This window comes from Calypte anna, chromosome 8 (assembly GCF_003957555.1).
Source record: "Calypte anna isolate BGI_N300 chromosome 8, bCalAnn1_v1.p, whole genome shotgun sequence".
In the NCBI taxonomy this organism is placed as follows: domain Eukaryota; kingdom Metazoa; phylum Chordata; class Aves; order Apodiformes; family Trochilidae; genus Calypte; species Calypte anna.
The window spans coordinates 13,361,992-13,382,194 of record NC_044254.1 but is presented as its reverse complement, the minus strand read 5'-3'; the positions used below and the strand labels follow the sequence as shown (position 1 = coordinate 13,382,194).

The 20,203-nt window shown below is 38.9% G+C and overlaps 1 protein-coding gene across 5 annotated transcripts in view; it reads left to right on the top strand.

Moving 5' to 3' along the window:
- Window positions 1-538: 538 nt before the first annotated feature.
- Window positions 539-20,203, top strand: part of SLC44A3 (solute carrier family 44 member 3) — a 39,032-nt gene continuing 19,367 nt past the window's right edge. For 2 of the 5 annotated variants that reach the window (XR_003987812.1, XM_030455260.1), the window contains exons 1-10: window positions 539-665; window positions 975-1,082; window positions 3,550-3,692; window positions 4,285-4,421; window positions 5,793-5,886; window positions 6,337-6,506; window positions 7,048-7,137; window positions 7,772-7,896; window positions 9,421-9,607; window positions 16,449-16,614. Coding sequence is in view for 4 of the 5 variants with exons in the window: in XM_030455260.1 (XP_030311120.1) it covers window positions 639-665; window positions 975-1,082; window positions 3,550-3,692; window positions 4,285-4,421; window positions 5,793-5,886; window positions 6,337-6,506; window positions 7,048-7,137; window positions 7,772-7,896; window positions 9,421-9,607; window positions 16,449-16,614 (1,247 nt within the window). In the remaining variant the exon portion in view is untranslated. Of the gene's footprint in view, window positions 666-974; window positions 1,083-3,549; window positions 3,693-4,284; window positions 4,422-5,792; window positions 5,887-6,336; window positions 6,507-7,047; window positions 7,138-7,771; window positions 7,897-9,420; window positions 9,608-16,448; window positions 16,615-20,203 lie in introns of those variants that run through there. The other 3 variants (XM_030455261.1, XM_030455263.1, XM_030455262.1) reach the window with 3 other exon arrangements.

The window sequence follows — 20,203 nt, the reverse complement described above, 5'->3', positions numbered from 1 at the left end:
ACCATTGGCCTTACAAAATGCAACAGCCCGCATTTTAGACTAGCAGTAACAAATCTAGTTATTATCGTCAGTAAACTAATTAACGGTGAAAAATGAACCTTCCACTCTGATCAGCGCTAATCTGTAAACCTGGTGCCGTGAACAACCCGCAAGGTCACCCCGTCAGGAGCAGCTGCCCCCGGCGCTGCGTGCCCCATCCCCATCCCCAGCGTCCCCACGGCAGTCACTCCTTGCAGGAGTGCAGGGCAGCGAAGAGCTCTGACAGCGCTGCCGTCCCCCGGCCCGCCCGGCCGCCGGCGCCTGAGCTTCGGGGTCAGGAATGCCGTGACCCCCGGCAAGCGCGGCTGCCCGGCGGGACCGCGGGCCGCCCGCCGCAGGGCTCCGGGAGGCGCGGTCGGGCCGGGGCTGGCAGTGCCCGGCAGCGGCGGCGGGAGGAGCCGCCGGAGGTGCCCTGGCTGGGCTGCAGCGCTCCTACCGGGCGGGCCCGGCCCGGCGGCGCGGACGACGGACACTGATCCCGTTCCCCTGCGAGTCTCGCCCCGCCGCGGCCGCCGAGCCGGCTGCGCCCCAGGCCCGCCTGCTGCCCCCCCGCAGCCTGGCTGTACGGCCCACCCCGGTCCTGCCCGACGGGCGGGAGCATGGAGCGGTGCGGGGACGGGCAACAGGTGAGCGGGGCCCAGAGCAACGGGGGGGGGGGCAGAAAGAGAAAGGAAGGGGCCCCGGCGGTACAGCGGGCGGCGTGCGGCAGGCGCCAGGCCCGGCCCGGCGGTGCGGAGCTGCGGTAGCAGCGGAACTTGCTTTGCTTTGAACCAGCTGCGTAGCTGTGGCGGGCAGAGCTACCAGATGTTTGGCATTTTAAGTTCTGAGATTTCAGAAATCTCAGAAGTTTGAAACTTCAGAAACTTAAGAAGTTTGACTTCCCAGGAAGTTTGATTATTTATTTATTTTTCCCCTTCGTTTTTGTTTCATTTTAGGATTCTGGAGGTAGTGTTTCTGAGCTAAGGGAATGGAGACCCGTCCTTTGCAGAAAGTGCACAGACACTCTCTGGTTGCTCTTCTTCTTTCTTTTCTGGGCTGGTATGGTAAGCATGTGTTGTTTGGTTTTTTTTTTCTGAAAGAAAAATCAGATTCAAGGTTAATGGGCTTCTGCAGAGTGGTATGCTAAATCTAAACTCAAATTATCACCACAGGGTTCTAGTGGGACAGAAATGACCTTTGTGGTGCTGTAGTACTTTATTGTTACACAGACTTTCAACTTCTGACCATATGCTTTAGATGCCATCTATACAAAGGGCTGGGTTAGAATTTGCTTTTTTTTTTTTTTTTTTTTTTTTTGCTGTCCAGGCTGAGTGAGTTCTTCTACTTACCTCATCCATTGTAGCCTTGTTATCTTGCAACATGACTGTCTGATGTTTTATCAAATCACTATTTGTCCTGTGCTTAGAACAGCATGCAAGCTGTTGGAAACAAGCTTTCTCAAGTATGAAAGTTTTTTTTATATGTCTGAGGCTACTCAAGAGTCACATGAATACGGCTTTAATCAGTTTTCAATTAAATTTCTAATAACTCTTTTAATGGAAGCAAATGCAGGAGAACACGTACACATTTTGAATGCTGCATAAAGTGAAGCTAAACTTGTAAATGGAATAGATTTTCTTTTACATGCTATCTTAAGCCTAGTGCTTTGATCAGTGGAGGGAAAAGCAAGAATTAAGTATGTCAAATGGCAAGGATTTAGGATTTTTTGTTTTCTCTTTGTTTTTATTGCACAGTTTCTGCAAAACAGTTCATACATATGTTGTTTTCTTTTGTTTGATACGGTTTTCAGAAATTTAAATAATTTTTGGTGCCATTGATTTGTTCACATAGTGAAAAAAATTGAAACTATGCTACAAACTGTGGAAATCTGTAACACTGGCAGGTATAGACACACACATCCAGCAGTCATATTACTTAACTATACTTATGGCTTGTACCTGGCATTCTGTACTTGAAAAAAACAATCACACACAGTATTTGCCATACTGATGGGAATGGATCTGTAACATCCTTTTTTAGAAGCAATGCCAGTATTTTTCTGAAAGCATATTTCAGGTTGAGTTACAATGCCTGCTTATTTCTCCTTTTTCTTCTGAGAACCATTTCATTATTAAGAAATACTTGCTATGTAAAAAAATGGAATCTGAAAATATTCTGTTATTGTAACAAATATCACATACAAGTAGTATGTCAGCTTTAATTGTGAAGTGTCTACAACAATCTTCATGTTTAGACTGCATTAGCATGCAGTAATGATTTTTTAAAAACTATTTAACTACTTAGACTGAAAACATATGAACAAAAATAGGACTACACTGGGGACTTAGGAAGCACATACTTATATTGTTGTGTATGATGCTCATTTTCTGCCCAAGATCCCATCTTTAGTTAGAAATGTTAAAAGCACAATAAAAAATAAAGTCTCTAAGTCCTGTAAGAAAGCGTTTGTGCTAGATCTGGTACGTGCAATCTATCTCTAGGGCAGTTGATATTCAGCAGAGTCGTAGTGGTAAGCATGGGACTGAGAAGACTTTCAGCTGCCAGCAGTTGGCATGTAGCCATAGAGCTTAGCATATTGTCCTTGGTGTGTGTGAAATGTGGTTTACACCCCATGGGAGAGAGGAGATGATTGAATCACTGAGTTCTTTAATGGCTGCAGTGCTGTAAATAACCTTTTGGGTAAAGTCATGCCCAGGATTTCACTGACTTCCCAGAAGAATTACTGCTTCTTGGTTCTTGGAAAAGTTCTTTTCGAGGGACATTTTGCCCCTCATGAGGCCATTTAAACAAGGTTTAAGCTGTATTCCTAGGCAAGGTGTCTTATACTGGCTGAAGAATGCTGTTACTTAGCCAATGGAGATGCTTAGCTGCCCCAGGGATTTACAGGTAGTTGATACACTGAGGTATTGATCCTACAGCATCTTAAAGATCAGTACAGTGTCGCCTAAGGCTACGGTGTGATGCTCTCCTGTTTTTTTGCATGTGTTAAAGTGTCTTCTTGAAATTTCAAGTAACCTAACTTTAATTTCTACTTTATGTGTTTAAAATACACCTCTGATTAAATTAATGGGCAGCTGCTGAAGCTAATTTCAGCAGTTGTATTGCCCAGGTGTGTCTTGAAGGACACCCCTGAAAAACCGGAAGCAGTGAGCACATGTTAAAAATTAGCTTCTGAATGACCTTGCCTAGTGACACACGTGAAGTGGGGTAGAGGCAGTGTTTAGGACCTTACTATTACTTTCCTATTATTTTAATCAGGACCCCTATCTTTCACCTCCTGTAATAGTGATACTCTGCTTAATTTATACACTTTCAGCAATAGGTGAGGGAAAGCTCTAAGGAGGCAATAGGGCTGAACTTGACTTGCTCTGGCCTTGTGCAGGTGTATGAATTTTAGATTTATCTGTTTACATCCACGAGACAAAAATTCATGGGCTTAAAAGAAGTATTTATTGAATGGGAAGGAAAAGCTATTATAGCATGATTTCACATTCAAAAATATTTTAACAGATGTTTATTACTGGCTATGCTGTGATGGCTGGTTCTGCAGAAAGGCTTGTGCTTGGATATGACAGCTTCGGGAATGTATGTGGTAGGAAGAATACTCCTGTAGAAGGGGCACCTCTTTCTGGACAGGACATGAGAGATAAAAAGTAAGTACGTTACATGATGTCTAAATAAATTAAATATTTGATAACTTAAGATATAAAGATATACACACCTTTTAGTTACCTGTCATGTCGATCTGTATATATACATGCTTATACTGAAAGGTAAAAAAAAAAAAGGTGTAAGAATGGTGGGAAATAATGAGTGCATTAAAATTTAAGATAGAATTTGAAATTGTGCTATGTTATTATGCTTTATGCTGGCGTCTTCTAAAATAAGATCTGAAATAATAGGACTTTGGTCAAACCAGAACTCATTCTATATGGCAAGTCTTTGAACTTATGGATCTTGCATGTTGTGTGTTCCAGTTATTTAGTCAACTTCCATGAACTAGTCCTTGTAGAATGGCACCCACATTGGCAGCTTCTGATCCCATTTAAGAACATAATATGAATTGTAAAAACATAGCATATTCTGAAATTTGGATATTCATGATTTACCATTATATGTGGAAAAGGTTTAATTTGCTTTGTGGTGCTTTAAAAAGACAGAAAGAAGGCTCAGAGTTTAAAGGTATAAAACCCATAAATCTTGTTTTTTTTCAAAAGAGGATCTTTTTTTTCTTTTCCTTTCTAGATATGTGTTCTTTCTGAATTCATGCAGCCTGGAAATGCAAAGCCTCAAAATCAGTTCAGTTTCCTTGTGTGTGTCTAGCTGTCCACAAGAACAACTCAACTCTTTGGAAGATCTCCAGAGTTTTGCAAGGAATAATGGTGTGCAACAGGGAATATTAATAGCATCTCTGTAGAACAGTTGAGCAGTTTTCACTTTGTAACTCTTATGTTTGCTGCCCAAGGGAGCAGTTTCTTAGCATTCATTTCATGAGCAGTCCATGGCAACAGAAAATAAAATGTCTTGTCTCTGCTTTATTTCAAATCCATAGTTTCCATAACTATTACAGCTCTCATATGTAAGAAGTGCTGGTTAATTCCTCCACAGTGCTGAGATTATCCAGCAGAAAACTGGCTGCTGAGAATGAGCTGGTGTAGTTTGGTGGGGGTGCCGGTAGGTGAACAGAGTTCATATTCTCTTTGAGAAACTTGTCCTACTGGTTCTTTAAATTTAATTTTAATTAATTAATAATTCAATAGATACACAAATGTTTTTTGTCTCTTTATAGATACACAAGTATTTTTGTTCCTTTAGACCCCAAGTTCCATTAGATCCCAAAGTTTGTTATTCCACTGACACTTTTTAATGTTATTCTGGTGTTCAAGATCAATACAAAGCCAGAAGTAGCTGTTTCATAAAAAAAGCAGCTCAAATTCATGTCTATCATGTAAATACAACAACCTAACCCTTATCCCATAGGGTATGCATAAACTGCATATCATATAAGTATTAGTGGCCATTTTTATTGGAGATCAGAATTCCATTGTATTTTTGTTGTTTTGTTTGGCAAGAATTCCTATTTAAATTGACAAAAAAGTTAATTGAATTTAATTTGGGGATATTTTATTGTCACTTGGTATATGCAGAAAGCTGTAAACACCTGTGATGTTATGTAAATATTTTCAGTGTAACTGCATATAATTGCATGAAAATCCATCTGCGTGCTAAAACTACTTGCATGTTTATTGGGAGAGAGAGGGCAGTATTGCATTTTGAATGGCTCCTATCAAGCCTTTCTTTCCCAGAAGCGTTATGTAATGCTTCTTATCAGAGTACCAGGTAATACTTAGCCTAAAGCCCAGAAAATATTAAGTTTCTGGATACATATATATTCTGCTCTAAATCATGAGGTGTCTAGAGTTCTGTTGTAGCTTCTGGCATTTTAGGCTTTTTTGTTATCTTAATGAATAAGAGTTTAGAGCTGAAATATCCCACTGTGGAACAAATAGTATTCCTGCCCTCCAGGATGATCAGTAAATGGTAATTATACTTTAGTCTAGAAGGCAAAAAATTCTGCAGAGGTTACTATAGATTTATCCAATTAACCTAATTTGTTATTTACTGTAATATCAGGGATTAATATTGCCCACTAAGGGATCAAAGCAGAAGTATAAACAAGACTTAACTGATAATGCATTTTTCTCTAAAACTTTAGCTAATATTATCTTCTTTTTTTTTTTTTTCTGTCTTAGGTTCTTGTCTTTGCATTTACAACCTGAATATTTCCAATTACACATTAAATCCAAAGGCAGCTGAGCTGTGTCCCACACTGCCAGTTCCACCAAGGTCAGAATTACTGGGCATTTTAAAACTCTCTTGAGTTCAATCAGTTTCTTAAAGATTGTTTCCTCTCCTTTTGTATTTGACCTGGTGTTTTGCAGTCTGAATGGCTTTACTTGTCTATTTATTTTTGTGCATCTGCCCTTAAGAGTTTTCATGTGCATCTGTGAACACAACAGTGTCCTGTCCCAAACCTCTTCCTCCTGGGTATGAATTAATCTTTTACTGTTGTAATACAGCATTGTCAAAGCAGGACAAATGTGTTCAAGAAGCTTGGCTGGGGGTGCCAAATAGTTTAATTTTTAAATATTTGGTACTGTTAATTGTACCTTAAAAACATTGTTTTGATGTGGCTTTTAGAATGCTTAAATATCAGAAAAACAATGTAAAATGTGGATTAGAAACCATTTGACCTGTAATTAATATTTTTTACCATGTTTGTTTTTAACCTTCCAGTAAATCTTTTCCATTATTTAATCGATGTGTTCCACAAAATCCTGAATGCTATTCCAAATATGCAACTGTCTTAATAAGTATGGTTAATGAGATGGATATCTTTTACCGAATTCTGAGTGGAATATTGGCAGGAAGAGATACTGTGATAGGACTGAGTTGCCTTGCACTAGGTAAGCTATAAATAAGTGGATAATAATATTAAATTAAAAATATGAGGTTTCAAGTGTTTCTATTAGCTATATTGTTAATTTAAAGGTGATCTTTTTCATATATTCTGGGCAGAGTTCATTTTAAGAAAGAGTGATTGATTGTGCTTTATCAGGAGGCATTTAATAGGCTGGTGAAATACAGATACAAGAAATATCAGACTTTGTTTTCCTTGATATCATCAGATGCCTTATTTCAAGGGACTGTAATAATTTTTGATGAAAAAGACATGGCATCATTTTAACATAAGTCTTGAAGGACTAGTATTGAAAAATTAATAATTCCCAAGGTGAGAGATTTCAATTACAAGCTCATTATTAGAAAGTTACTGGTAACTCTGTGTTTTAAATGTTAAAAAGATTCCAGATTTACTAAATGCTGTTGCTTTTGAGTCTGTTGTTTAAAAATAAAAGTCCAGATTCTGCAAGAACCTTACATTTATCTTTAAATAAGAGTTAAATGGGTCGTTACACTCTTAAAAAGCTTACTTTGTATATTTTTCAGCCTTCTCTTTTATACTGGTTTTAACCTTCAGATTTATTCAAACCCTACTGGTCCATACGTTGATTGCACTGGTTGTATTTGGGTTGTTATGTAAGTATATTTACTGTTTACCATACGCTTAGTTAAATAGATCATCTCACTGAACTGAAGGAGAAGCAACTGAACAAATGGCTTTTCTTTTTATCTATGGCCATCTGTGGTAACCATGGCTTTCCACAGCCATTTCCAAGCTGAGCCTTGCTTGCCTTTGGGTGCCAGAATCTTGTTGTGCTGTTCCAACTACTGAGCATTGGGATGATTATGATTTTCATTTTTTTAATAAATGTGAGGAAACAACATTTCTTTAGGTGGATGAAAGCCCCCTAAGAATATGCTGCTGTTGCAGTTTAGTGAAGCTTTACATTGCTTGCTTTAGAAAATGAGAACTGTTAGGAATGTGTCAAGCTGAAGCTTGTCATTCCATAAGAGCTTTCTATATTCTCCATGAAATTACATGCCTGAGCTTTAGAATAACTGCAAGGAAACCAAATGTTCTGTTGTGGTTTTGCCTCAGACTAACAGACTATTATGTGAATTTTTACTGTGGTCATGGGTACTGTGCCTCTCTCCTGCAATGCAGCATTGCTTAGGTTAGGCAGGAGGATGAGAGGCTCCAAGGGAGGCCAGGCAGACATCAGCCTGCCGGTCAGTGCTGTCTGCCTTCACATTCCTCCTGTTTGCCCAGTTGTCTCAGGTGTCCTCTGGTGGCTGTATTATGACTACAGGAATGATCCCAGCATTGAATTGGAAACAGAGAAGGAAAATGTAAAATTTCTGCTTGGATATGCTATCTTCTCGACAACAGTTACTGTAAGTAGAATGTTACCTTAAGCAATGGCAGAGGCTCTAACTTGAAAACCTGAACTGCAGTTGTTCTGCAGCAGTAAAAATAATAACTCATTCCTTTCAAATTCAAAAATGAGAGCCAAATATAATATCTGCTTACACTCTCTTTATTAAATAGTTTTATATCTTCATTGTAGCACTTGTCAGCACAGGGCTCTGCCACATTTCAGCCCTGTATAGTGTTGCTATTGGTGCTTTAGAAATAAAAGAATTGTGTTCCATCCCCATTCATCTCTGTGTCAGCTAACTGGAGAACCATGTTGGGTGACGGGAGGTACTGGCTTGACATGAATGTAAGGTCTGTGGATACAGCCTGCTGTGTCAGTAGGAGAAAGAGGTGGCAGCTCTTTTAGATAATGAAGAGCATAGTGAAGCACAGGCAGCATTGTCTAGGACTCAAGATGTGTGGTTACATTCTGGTTTTCTCTACTTGACCTTGTTTTCCAACTGAAAAGCTGCGTGGCTTTCAACTTTTAAAGTGACTTTTTTCACTCTGATGTTTTAATGTTGAAGACGTCATTGCTCTATAGGAGTGTACAGGCAAGCTGCACTTCACGAGACATTTGTCAAAGTGATTGTTCTGCTTTTTTTAAAGCAGAGGAAGTTCCACAGAGATCAGATTTTTAAAATTATCCTCTGTAAGTTATGACCTCTTTATTTCTGTTGATATTAAAGGGGTATGAAAAGGCTCCTCTGTATGCACGTGTGTTCCACTACAACTGACTGTAATTTGTAGCATGGTGGTAACATCCACTACTACAGGTTACACTTCAGAGCTGGTAGCTTCTTTATAGAGCAGGCGAGAAAACAAGTGAAGCAGCTGCCACTGGTTGCATTTATTATTTTATGCATTCCTACAGCTCTTTTAGTTGCTGTTTATAGTCCTTATCATATACAAAGAACTGGGGAGGCTGTGGGGACTTTGCCTTGAGGTTTTGCTACTGGTGAGGTTGTTTGGTTTTTTTTATATTAGAAAAAAAAAAATTAATGAGGTTTCATTTTAGTTCTGCTTTGCTTCCATGTGTACACAGCCCTCAAACTAGTTTTGCTGTGTTACTGTTTTTTCTGCAGAAAAGGACTGCTTCTCCTGCCATTGTCAACAGTGGCAAGCTGACCTGAGTAGGAAGAAAGTTTAAATGTTCATGAAATACAGAGTCTATGAAGGGAATATGTAGCATGTAATGTACATCTGTGTTTGCTGTAAAGCAAAACAAACTCTTTCCATTGAGTGAATTACAATTTTATGAGTCCTATTTTGATTTAAAGAAATGGTAGTAATGATGTCAGAAAATCATATTTTAATCCACAAGTTCTTTGAGAATATAGGCAGTGTCTTACAAAGCTTTTCCAGTGCACATTACATTTATATAAAATGCCTTGCTATCTTGTATTTGTGAAATCTGTACCCCCTGATCCCACATTTGACAGCTGTGATGATTTTCTGAAGGAAAAAAGCCCAACAATTTGTCTTTTTATTTCCTGTAACAGGTTGTTCTGCTTTCCCTTATACTTGTACTAAGAAAGAGGCTTCAGTACACAGTACAGCTGTTTCAGATTGTTGGTAAAATCATAGGCAGAATTCCTTTCCTCCTATTCCAACCACTATGGACCTTTCTGATTCTCATTGTGTTCTGGGTATTTTGGGTTGCTGTACTACTTAGCCTAGGAACTGCAGGTGAGTATATGCTTTTATGTTTTTGGATGAATGCTGTTTCTTAAGTTCACTTTTAAAATACGAGACTTGGTGTTGATGTACAAAATTTGGGCTAGCATTGTTAACATCTGTGTTACTCTGTGCTATTTTGTTTTTTTTCCCCACTCGTTGAAGTCTGTAGTAGTTCCGTGAGTCACAGCACTACAGCAGAGAGGTTTTTGAGCCTATATGTGGAATTTATTAATTTATTGTTTTATATTCATTTATATTATTCATTTATATTTAGGTTGTGATAGATACAGTATGTTTGTATTTAAATGAGAAAAGTTGTAAGATGGAGGAGATGGCTTTTAGTGCAGTTGTGAAATGAGAATGTTCAATCTCCTCTGACTATAAACAATGTCCAGTTGTTGTGGAGACAGAACATTGTTTCTGAGCAGTAGTTTAGTGACAGCTACTATCATTATTTAGACTGGTACTACAGTATTGTGATTAATCCAGAGCTTCTTACAGTTGTAGGGGAGGTGATCTGTAGAAATAATCACTATGAAAGATCCACAAGAACAGATTTTGAGTATGGAAGTGGTATTACCAAGGGACATTCCACTACAAGATCTGGTGGGATTATAAAACTGGCAGCATTCCACAGTTTTGTGGGTCAGCTTCCTCACTCCTCTTCCATCACAACTGTTTCCGTCTCAGACCTACCCTGTTTTTTCTGGCTCTTAACAAGAACAAATTCACTTGTACTGAGTGTCCATCTGTCTGAGTCCATGCTTGCATTGCTTAGGCTGGACTAGGATCTGTTTCCCTCCAGCTTCCACTGGAGAGCCAAGCCAGTTTGCCAGGATCTCTCTGTTTCTTTCCCCCAGTTGCTCACGTCTGTCAGAAATGGCTGCTTGAAACACTGGCTAACCTGCTTCTCCTGCAAAAGGATAAGACCTAGAAAGGCTGAATGTCCAGTATGCAGTCTCTTTGTGAATTGTTTCTGGTTGACTAAATAGTTGAGCAGATTCACTTTGCTTTAGGTGTCTTCACCACATTCCTCTGAGCTGATTTTTCACTTTACAGAGGTGGCACATACGTTCTAGATTCAGCATTGTGTGGTGGTCAGCTTTTCTGTAGCATCTTCATTCTATTCATGCACCAATCGGCCAGGCAGCAGTGATTTTCAGACTGGGCATGTAGGATACATTATCACTGGTTCAGACAAGTTCTTTACAAAAAGGAGCATTTCCAGGGCTATCAACCAATTGTTCATTTCATGGATGTGCTTGGATCAGATGTGAGTTGAGATAAGCATTAACTGCAGTAAATCTTGCTGCAGGTAAATAAAGTGAGTGATGACACATAGATTTGCTAAATATATAATTGACAATAACTCTCAGAGGAAATGTTAATTCCTTAGTGTTAAGTTGAGGTGGCCCATTAACCACAGGAAAATTCACTTGGTACTCTTAGTATGCACACATAATGATGTGAATCTTGCCCATATTGAACCTAAATTTAGAAAATGCCAGCTGAGTCCCTTGTATTAAAAAGCTTTTGGAAATGCAGCAATTATAGAAGCGTAGAAATATTTTAGCTCATATGACAGAAACAGCTTAGCAGTAAGTGCAGGATGGGGAACTAACCAGGTATTTCCTGGATGGTTTTACAGGTTGTGCAAGCACGGCTTGCACAAGATATCCACAACCAAATTCCACATGTATACACAGGGAAATAAATCCCAGTGGCTATTTTCTTTGAGAGACTTTTTATAATTTTTTTCATCTTGTGCCATCTTTCTTCACTGATTATATTCTGTTTCCTGCTAGACATTTCCATTAATTTTTTTTTTTTTTTTAATGCCTGCTTGGAGAGTGGGATTCAAACAGTTTGTGACCTACTGTTATGTTCATAGTACAGCACATGTCTCTTGGCTCAAAGATATTTCATTGCTTGTCTTCTCCGTAGTATAGTAGGATTGCTGATTCCAGCAAGTTAGACAAACTGTACAGTGCAGAAGGCAGAGCAATGTTAAAGTTTCTAGGACTGTCTCTGTTTTGAAAGAACTTTCTTACTTTTTGCAGATTTTTAAAAAAGGAATGTAATTTCCAGGCACTTCACTGCCAATATATTTCTGACATGGACAAGCTATGTAAAACATATGTTTTGACTGAAATATTGTGCCAGGATACTTCTAGCATAGATGTCAGTCCTGTGAGATTGCTGTGTTAATAGTGAGCAAGTTAATATTTGGAAGAGAATGTGCATTTGATAAATAAACCAAACCAGTTCTAAGTTACAGCCTAAGCATGAATGCAGATAGAAAAATGCCACTCTATGTATTCCGTTATTTTTCTGGTTAAAGCCCTATTCTAAGGATTTTATCATTTGTGTTTGTGATTATTCTTTTTGTTAAGCTCTCTGTGCTGAGGTGGCTGTTGTTACCCACCAGGTGTGAACGGAGATCTTAGGAATGTCGAGGGGCTGAGGTGTTCCTTAAGTGACACATAAATGACCTGTAGTATCGGCAGTGCCCGCTGGGTGCCGATAAAGTAGTGTGAAACTGTTTCTTCTGAATCTGCTCAGTTGTTTACAACTACTCTGGTTATAAAGCAGCTCCTCCTGGAGGTAGTTCGAATACAGCAAAGGCAACTTCAACCTTTTAATGATCTGCCGAGGCAGTGAAGTGTTGGTTTATCCAGCTTTCAGGTTGAGGAGATTTGTCGAGGTGACACAGGAGGTCAGTGCCAGCAAGACGTATGACTGCTGTTTTTCTGTTCCATATTCTACTTAAGATTTGTTTTGTTGTTCAGACAAATGAGCCTTAGACTAGACTTGGTATGGACAATCTTCCTATAGATTTTATTTCCAATTTTCAACCCAAACATGAGTCCTCCAAAATGCTCTCTTAAAGCAGCTTACAGTAAGGTAGTGTGTTGAGAGCTGTTTTGTTGTTTTAGTACACATCTACTAGTACACAACTAGTGTACAACTTACACATCATGTAAAAATAAACAGTACTGTAAAATTAATAATGACTTGGCAAAACAACTCTGTATTTTCTATTAGTTTTCTGTAACTTCCCTGTAAATTGAAAACTTTTATTTTGCTTTTTGGTGTTTTGGGGACTTTTTGCAGTAGTTGAGAGTGCTTCTCTGAAGACATCCCAAGATGCAATGTCCTTAAGTAATTTGTTTTCTCTGTTGACAGAGTAGCTGACTATCTAGGATTCAATTTGTTAAATACAGCTGCTGGTTTTTTTTGTTTTGACACTTTGACTTTTTATTCTCACAAGTACAATTTTGGGGGCTATGCAGACTATATTTTAAATACAAATATTCCAAGAAAGCTGAAAAAATGAAAAATTTACAAAGACACTAGTCTTTTGTCTAAAATAGATGGGCAAAGAAATTGGCCTGCTGCTGTGCTGTACCTGTTGTGAATATTTTCCTTGCATCCTCACTAGTTCTGTAACATTTGTAGCTCTGGTGCACTTGATCCTGGCTCCTGATTGTTATGTGACTACACAGACATTATTTACACTGCCTCCAAAAGCTGGTGTTACTCTGAGGACAAACTAACATCTTGGGATTTACAGCAATCAGTAGCCTGCACTTGCAAAAGGTATTTGTGCACATGATTAACCTGAAACACATGGATAATCCTATTAAAATCAGTGGGAGTACTTACGCATTTTAAGGTAGGCACCTGCTTAAGTACCTTGGTAATTCAGAATCTCTTAAGAGCAACAGAGGCTGAGTGAATTCCAGATCTAGAGAACTCGGAGAAATGCCAGAGGCCACAAGACTTGGGACAGCACAAACAGTGGCACCAGTTAGAACCATTAGCTGCCTAGGAATGGAATTCAGCTGTGCTTTGGAAAAGCTGGTATGTCTTTGGAGTCATTTGGTCTTATTGTTTGCTAATTTATGTGGTTTTTCACTGCAGAATTGAAGTGACCACATGTCACAGCAAAGCATGTATTTGAGCTTTCCAGCATGTACATGTTGTGAAGTCCACATAGCATAAATCCTACAGGTTTAATGTAGAATGAGAAGGCACTATGAGATTTCTGTGTAATGAAGGTGCATCCTATGGGCAAGTGAGCAATGAATCTGCTACATAAGGCTAAGTAGCAAAACCAGCAATCAAAATATATTTCCTGCAGGGTCTTTGACATTCTATTCTTTGACAGCTAGCTTAGCAGTAAATACCACTACATGGAAAAAACTAAAGTAAAATAACACAGTAAATTCTGTTGAGCGTGAAGATTCAGTGCACAATGCCAGAACCTTTCCTCACTTAGCAGTGGGAAGGGCACATCATATTTTTGTGTTAACAGGAACTGATAAACAGGCTGTCAGTATTTTCTGGTCAGTGGCTCTTTGTTTCCGATAAGGAAATTGCTGAACTAGACTTCCCAAGAATTTTTGTTGCTTACAACAGCCTATGGCTCCAGGCATCAGCAAAACCTTGCAGAAACAGTTGAGTAAGGGCATCTAACATAAGTCTGAAAGTACCAAAATGTTGCAAGTGATACTGCATATGCACACTGGCTTTGGTATTATTGTATTGTGCTCACTGACATAATGACACAGCACTGGGCTGCTGGAATCACATGGATTGTTTCTTCTGAATTCTGCTGGAAACACGTGTGCCTGTTTGCATTGTTAACAACTCTGAAGTATTTGCAGCAGATCAACATTTGTACTGATCAGAGGTTTCCAGATTTGGTGATTAAGCTGTAGGGACTTCAGTTCTTTACTGACTTCTTAGTGTTATCACTGAGAGTACAGAAAAATTAATTCTTAAATACTTGGAGAAAAATATTGACAAATTAAACCATATTTTAAGGCGTTTCTGAGAAAGTTTAGCTTGTGTGAGCACATAGATTGCAGTGGAGTGATAAGGAATATGGTATGTAATTTTCTCAACAGTATATCTACAGCAGCTTTAAAGTTTGTCAATGCTACTAAGACTGACAAATATAAAATAACATTGCATATAATTTTGACAAAACTCTGAATGCGTGGTAGGCCCAGAGGACAGGGGCTCAGTCAGACACAGATGTTTACCTTGTAAAGAGATTTCTGTGAAGTAACAAGAACTGGTTACCATATCTGGATAGCAAAGTGACTAGTGGTGAACCCACAGGTGGATGTGCCTGGTTTCTATGCAGCAGAGCTCAGTGCTGTGCACTCGCACATGTGTAAGGTTGGCCAGGAATGACAAAACCATTACCAACAGAATTAGTTTGCCATACATACATTTGTCAGTCTTCATGACAAAAGCAAAACCTGAAATACGCCTCTTCTAAAAAAAAAAATGTTCAGTCGGATTGTATAGTGGAAAATACAATCTTAATTCTGTGCTTAATACTGCTACTAAGTGGCATAACATCTCTGCATAAACATGATTTTTTGTATCACATTGACCTATAATTTGCATAAATTCCCTCAGTAAGGGCTATGATTAATTAGCATATTTGGCTAGTTCTGTGTGCTGCAGGAAAATGGCATTCTAAAGCCTTGGGAAGAAGTAAGGAAGTTGAAAAATCCATTGAATTCAGAACAAGAAAGTGTGGTATAGCACACAGCTTAGTTTAATGTACCAAAGTAAATTAATCTATCCTCAAAAAATTCAGCTCCCCCAAAAAACCCAAAACAAAACAGAGCCAATAAACCAAAGAACTTTTTCATCCAGACTTAAAACCAGGAAGAAGAGATTTGAGAGATGAGTAGTAGATTTTTCACACCATCAAGAATTTTGCATTTCACAGGCTCAACATAAACTTGTTTTTAATGGAAGCAACAGTATTTCTGTGAATAACCAAGCATACAGCTATGTAAAGAGTTTGCCTGTTTAGCTAAAATTTCCATTCAGAAAACAATATAGCTGGAACCACATGTCTGTGTTTGTACTTCAGCAAAGGCTTTCTCAGTAAGCAAATGAGTGCTGAGGATAAGATTGACTCAGTTCTGGGAAGAATGCTTAGTTTGAATGCTATAAATCTATTCATAGACTTACTCTTTTCTTCCTGTTTGAGTGTCTAAGAGGGCTGTTTCTTGTAGTGCTAATGTTATAGGAGTAAACTAATTCAATTTATTTTGTACAGTTACATATTTAAGGTAACCATATAATAATTATGCACCCATGTAGCATTTTTTGATCTTTTCAAAGCACTTTATAGCAATGTTGCAGTGCAATGTTGCAGATTACTGTTTTTCATAATTTACAGACAAACAAACCTTATAAAGCTTGTTTAAACCTGATGGTATTGTTGAAAGCAAATCTTTATTCTTTCTACTTTTAGCCATTGAGTATGATCTCTGGGACTATAGAAAAATAAAGCAGAACTAAGTTAACCATTTCATAGATAGCTTTGTGTCTGTGGTAGTGTTGAACTTGAAGGTGATGTGCTGTCCCATGGGAGAACATTGAGTATTAAAATTTGTTATAATTCTGCTGTCCTAGCAGTAATAGACAATTCTGTTTCACATTGTTATTTCTTTCATGGAGTTAGAATAGGAAACTGCTCACCTCCAGAGATTGTTTTATTCTGTGAACATGTTTATCTTTAAGTTTAGTAGACTTAAGGCTTGATAAACTAAAAAAAAATAGCAGATTATGGACCTAGAGGCTTTTCACTTGGAACAGGCTTTTGCTTTTTGTAAGATTATATTTTTCAAAATTCTGTTTGCATTTCATATTTTTGGCTCTTTGACTTTGTTAGAATGGATAGAATTAAATAGCACCTCGGTTTGTTTTCTTGTAATTTTATTGAAGAAAAGTTGAAAAGGACAGCAGCACTTAGGTATACTTTTTTCCTTGTCTGATGAGTTGTAATAATACAGTGGTGTAATCTCAACTTCAGGTACTGCACAGACTACTTCAGGAGGACAGGTAGAATACAGATCTCTGTCTGGAATTTCCTACATGGCATGGTATCATTTTGTTGGTCTCATCTGGACTAGTGAATTCATTCTTGCCTGTCAGCAAATGACAATTGCAGGGGCAGTGATTACTTGTTACTTCAACAGGTGAGTGCAGAATTACACCCATATAGTTCTGTGGATTTTCCAACATTTACTTTCAGTCTTTTTTTCATTCTCAAATAGACTGCAATTTATGTCGATATCTTGAAATCTGATTTAATATAAAATAAGGTTGCTTGATGCTACACCTTGAATACTCTTTTACAATGTATATGATATTAATTAGACTCGCCCCTAGTGCTCACCCAAGATACTGGGCCAAAACAGAGAAAAATTTCAATTTTTAATGATTTATACTGTTTTTTAGACTTGCAATATTGTACATTGACATTATATTTGTTCCATTCATTAGAGTGGTACCATCCTGCCATTACAGGGAAGATTTAAATCTCACAAAGCATTGATTTTTTTGATAATGTAGAGAGTAGTATCCTGAAAGCATTTTTCTTTTCTTAAGAATTTTATGAGCTTTCTCACTTTCATTGCTCTGTCCCTCTGTGCCCAGTGATGACATCTTCTGATCTATGTAAATCCCTGGCATTTTAAGGGATTCATTTTCTTAATTTTTTATTAGAGGGTTATGGTGATAATCTCAATTTGCGGGAGAATTAGCCCTTGAAGAAGGTGACCAGAGGGTAAACTGGGGAGCCTGACAGGAGAAGGTACCAAGGGCCCTGGAGTACAGAACGGGTGCAGCCACCCAGGACCATTGGGCTCAGGCAGCTGAGAAGGGAGGCTTTGAGCTTCTCCAAAATCTAGGTAGCACATTTTTGTTGACGATCTCTAGAATTATCTGGAATTTTTTTGACAATCTCTAGTACATCTCTGGATGCTTCAGCTGCTGCTAAGCAAGGCCTCCTGTTGAAAGGTTTCCAAATGGTCTGTTTCCTCCACCCAGCAGAGACAGCAGTACAGGGCCTGCTTGCAGAAGCAATTAAGGATTTTCTACTCCAGTCAACACAGCCAAAGCAGCAAAGCTAGAAGACCTGGTAACAGCTGGTGCCCACTGTAGCCGGAACTGAAGGTCTGGGTTAATACGGTGGTATAGACTCACAAGAGGTGTTCTGAGTCTACTGCTCACAAACGTGGAACCAGCAAGATTGCTCTGCTGCTCTGAGAGCAACCAGCCTCTCTCTTGGCTAGCTCAGGAGTGAGCTGCTTGGTGGGTGTGAGCCTCACCTTTTATTGGCCCCCTGGTCTTGCACATGCTCAATAGGGGGCCTGCCCTAACTGGGCACAGGTGGATTTGATACTGGCTCACACCCACTTCTCGGTAATCAGAGGCAGCTGATTGCCTCTTTCCACTACAGCCCACCATTGTTTTAAGTGGTTTTGTCATCACATCCAAAAAGCCAAGGCAGGGTAGTGTTTTAACATGTCAGGAGCCTGTCTCTGCTAGGATTCTATGGACAGTCAAGAGCTGTGCCACTGAACTGGTGTTAGTTAAAGAGCAGGCAAAACTTAAAATGCTACTTTTTTCAGAGGTTGAGATCTGTGCAGTCACACACTACTATTTTGCATGCCATGATAGGAGCAGAAATAGGAGGAACTTGAATCTTAGCTTGTGTTCATCTGCTTTCCTCTTGAAGCTCTCAACACAAGTAAGTAGCATGTAGGTCGTAGTCCTGTGGGTAATGGGCTGCTTTTTTGATTTAAGCAAATTTATGTTCCTCAAGCTTTAGCAATTGATTCAGCTTTAGCAGCTGAATGCTGAGGCACTAAGGGTCATTTAAATTGGCTTACTTGAGAAGGCACAGGAAAGATGAGCAACTTACTAGGTTATTTGCTGCAGTGCGTTTATGTACCATGCACCATCTAAATCCCGAGGACAAAGGTACTGTCCATATCTTCCTCACACAGAGCAGGGAAGCACCTGTAGAAACTGTTGTGATAACATTTACTGCTCTGTTAGGATCTTCCGCTTTCCAGCTATTTTTTACTGCTGCAGGAACTGGCCACAGAGTACAGAAGGTTCCTGCACCCAATTGTGTTGAAATTATTTTGTACATCCACTGTCAAGCCTTTGTCTTGCTTACCAGGTAGCTTGTACTGTGCTGAGGGAGTTGTGCTTGGAAGGGGAAATGCGATTTTTCTGCAGTGGTGATCCCTGTTCCTGGCATCTGAGCTCTCAGCACAGATCTACTGAGATGCAGGACATGCAGGAATGGGAAGAGGATGGTTAGCTGCAAAAACAGTCACACCACCAAGGGCACAGGTTATCTCGAGCTGTTCCAGCAGTTCTGAGCTTGTCTGCTGTCTCTTTTTAATGTATTCGTTGGGGCAGCATCATAAAGGCATGTCACAAGAGTTTGTTTATGATACCTCACACAGAGGCTTTCTTCTTTGCTTATAAGTGCTCCGAGGAAATGGCACAGCCTTTGCCCACGGAAATCTTCCACAGCACACACAGCAACATGCTGCGTGGCCAACACCCACGGTGGAGTTGCAGATTAGGGCAGGAGAGCATTTCAGATGGATTAGCTTTAGAGGTGACATATGTTTGACCTGTAATACCACCACTGAAAATGCATTTTGCTGCTTTTTTTTTCCCTGATGAAACATGAATACATTAAAGTTTTGTTAATTTGTTAAAATAAAACTTTTTTGCTTAATTATTTTTATGACTTGCAAGAAAGGCTCAGTCTTTTTAAAAAACTTTCATTGTTACTATGTCTGTTTTGCACGAGGTTTATTTTCATCTTGGAGTGCTTTGGTGTTATAAGTGTGCTTAACTTCAAGTGAGATCAGGCTTTTCACCTCTCTGGGATTAGAGGAAGGTGGTATCATAACATGACCCTTGTAACAGGCATCACAGTCCTGTCCTTGTTTGAGTTTATTCAGTAACTCCAATGCATGAGACAGTCTTGAGGTTTTTTAGTGTTACAAGCATCACCTGTTGTGTTTAGCTACCCTTTTTCCTATGTTTCCTACCCTGAGTCAGAATTACGAGGAAAATCTTTGTTCTTTTCCTAATCTGTTTGGAAGTAAAGCAAGGAATGTTGTCAGACCATGTTCTTTGCTAGGAAAAGAAAGTGTGGAAAAGCATCCAACAGTGGAGAGATTTATCTGAACTAAATTTTAAATTCCAAGGTTCCTACTCATTACTCCATTCTGTTACAAATATTAAATCCCTTCTTCATTTTTCAGAAATTAGTAGATTATTAACACAGGAGTAAACTTTGTCCTTTCTATATTTCTCTCCCTTGGCTAAAATTTAACTCACATAAACTTAATCATTTTTATTGTGAGATTTGGATGAGACTGCCATATGTAAGAAGGTATATGAGAGAAAAGGAAACAGTGATACTATCATGGATATAAAAACTTATCTATATTGCAGTGCCTGTGTTTCTCACACATAAACCTTATGACTTAAAAAAAACTACCTTATTCAGTATAAAATCCCACTGTTCCCCAAGATGTTCCTCTAGTTGTAAGACCAAAAATAATAAATGCAGCAAGTACTTTCCTGGAATTTCCTATTTAAAATAATGTGGTATATTCACATATTTAAATACAACTTACTGGCTGCAGTGTATTTAGTGGTTTGAATGAACTGCAGTGATACCTTCAAAATTCTTTCAGAACTGTGGTAACTATCTCAAAGAAGTGCATTTGTTGAATTCTTGCTAAA